The 2,222-nt window shown below is 36.9% G+C and overlaps 1 protein-coding gene across 2 annotated transcripts; it reads left to right on the forward strand.

Moving 5' to 3' along the window:
- Nucleotides 1-21: 21 nt before the first annotated feature.
- On the forward strand, nucleotides 22-2,024 carry LOC105273071 (DTW domain-containing protein 1-like). Of its 2 annotated transcripts, none has more exons than XM_011315305.1 (3): nucleotides 22-526; nucleotides 623-763; nucleotides 1,967-2,024. In XM_011315305.1, the coding sequence occupies exons 1-3, from the start codon at nucleotides 284-286 to the stop codon at nucleotides 1,997-1,999; spliced, it is 417 nt and encodes a 138-aa protein (XP_011313607.1). In that variant the 5' UTR covers nucleotides 22-283; the 3' UTR covers nucleotides 2,000-2,024. The 2 variants fall into 2 exon arrangements, with proteins under 2 accessions (XP_011313607.1, XP_011313609.1); XM_011315307.1 differs by having other exon boundaries at nucleotides 1,979-2,018.
- The last annotated feature ends 198 nt before the right edge of the window (nucleotides 2,025-2,222 follow it).

Below are 2,222 nucleotides of genomic sequence, written 5' to 3' on the forward strand. Positions count from 1 at the left end.
TGATACCAACTACGTGCTATGGCTACTGAATTGGAATCCTGTGAATTTTAACATCTCATGATTCCAATTTCATGCCAACATCAATTCTCGTGGTGATCATGCGCGCGCATTTCTAGTTCGGTGATTTTACGTTTCTGGGGTCTACCACGGACTTACTAAAAAATTTCGGGCCGACTGTACCCCAACCAAGTTTTGTTGTGGAAGGTAATGAATAAGTCCATTTTTATTATTTTTGTTATTAATCGGCATCTGCACACTCATCATAGCATTTCTTACGGTTAAGATGGCAGAGGAGATAGATGTAATCGATATCTCATTAACAACTTGTAATTGTGAAAGAGATTTGGTTATCAAGCAGAGTATTATTGATAAAGCACCATTTGACATGCTCAAAATCGATGATCCAAGTATACTTAATACTTTCGAGGGGCGAGAAATATGTGGGGGATGCTACAAGTCGCGGAAATTTTTCTGTTATACTTGTTGTGTGCCTGTCATTGATAAGAAGTATTTTCCACAAGTTAAGGTATGACATTCTTGCATTACACATGGTATTATTGTATATTCATCTAAATCTCAAATATCAGTTATTTCTAATTCAATTATTTCTTATTGATTATAGTTGCCAATCAAGATTGATATAATTAAGCATCCCAAGGAAATCGATGGTAAAAGTACGGCGATTCACGCCATGCTGCTGGCGCCACAAGACGTGAAGATTTATACATATCCTGATTTTCCGGAGTTTGCGAAAGATGATAAGGTAATGATCGATTTTTTAACAGTTCAATCAACGATTTTCATACTCAAAACTGAATCATCTAAATACTTAATTTATAATAGAATCATACAATTAATATCAGAGAGATCGAGGAAAAAATTAAGGCTCGGGTGGATTATCTAGAAAAGATAATTTACTCCGAAATTCGGATTCCTAATTCCTTTGGCAATTAATCGTTTTTTTTTTTCAATAATTATTAGTTAGCGTTCTAGCGGTTGCCAACAACTAGGCCGCTAGCTAACAATTCTCGGAAAAAACGATTAATTGACGGAGTAATTAGAAGTCCCAATTTTGGAGTAAATTATCTTTCCCAGACAGTCCACCCGAGCCTTAATTAATTAAGGCCCTTAAGATGAATGGGAAATTTCCGTACTAGGGAAACTGCTTTAGTTGACCCTCTTTACTTTAATTACTTGAACAAAGTATCTCTTCCATTATGATTGCTTGGATTTATGCTTCTGAATGGAAGCGTTGCAATTGCTCAATTTTCACTTTTTCCAATTTTCCTTGTAAATTATGTAGAATTGTCTGAAATGCAAAAATATGAGGTTTGGGCACCATGTTTGTATGCAGTACTGTGAAATCCATGGGAAAATTCAACCGGAAATATCTGAAATTCGGGAGTTGATTCTAGCCATCGGTTCTGTAGTTTCTAAGAAAAAATCATTGGTTTTATGTCACTCGGCCCGCCCTACCCTCGTACTTTTATTGCCCTAGGGAGGTAAGTAGCTGCGTGTCGCCTTTCTTTTTATTTACTTCCCTTGGGCAATAAAATTACTCGATTAGTTGGGCCTCGTAACATAAAGTAACATATGCCACACGGCCTGAAAAGTATTTTACCAATATATTTGATAAAATACATTGCCAAAATACTTTTCAGCCCTTGCAACATAAAATACTATGTTTACATTTCTCTCAAGAATCTCTCATCAATCTGAAGAAATAATCAGCCAATTACGTTTTAAAAAAACTGTTTCTCTTAATTCCGTCTATTTCAAACAGTCTTACCCGTTCATGTAAAGCTTTCGAGATAGTAAGGCTTTTATATTTTTCACAAAAAATAGTTTTTTACGACGTAGGTCCTCAAAATATATATATCCAGGGTAGCATGGGCTATTTATCGAACGTGCTCTTTCAATTCTATCTGGTTAGTTAGCCTAGATTGCATAAAAATTTGCGATCGAGTTTGTGTTGCAGGCAGCACTTGAATGGTTATAAAAAGATAATTTAAAACAGCTTCCGGTGTGTTCACCGAGTCAGTGTGACTGATGAACACAGCAGAATCCCCGCAGTACCGGCCGGCTGCGCTACTGAGGTTTTACATGGTTTCCCTCAGTACACGCCAAATGGGCGCAGTACAGAAAGTCGGCCCATGCTACCGCAAAAATAATGAGAGGATAGTAGGAGAGGCTAATGAGAGGATAGTAGGAGAGGCTAATGA

Source organism: Fopius arisanus, unplaced genomic scaffold, assembly GCF_000806365.1.
Source record: "Fopius arisanus strain USDA-PBARC FA_bdor unplaced genomic scaffold, ASM80636v1 scaffold00792, whole genome shotgun sequence".
NCBI lineage: Eukaryota > Metazoa > Arthropoda > Insecta > Hymenoptera > Braconidae > Fopius > Fopius arisanus.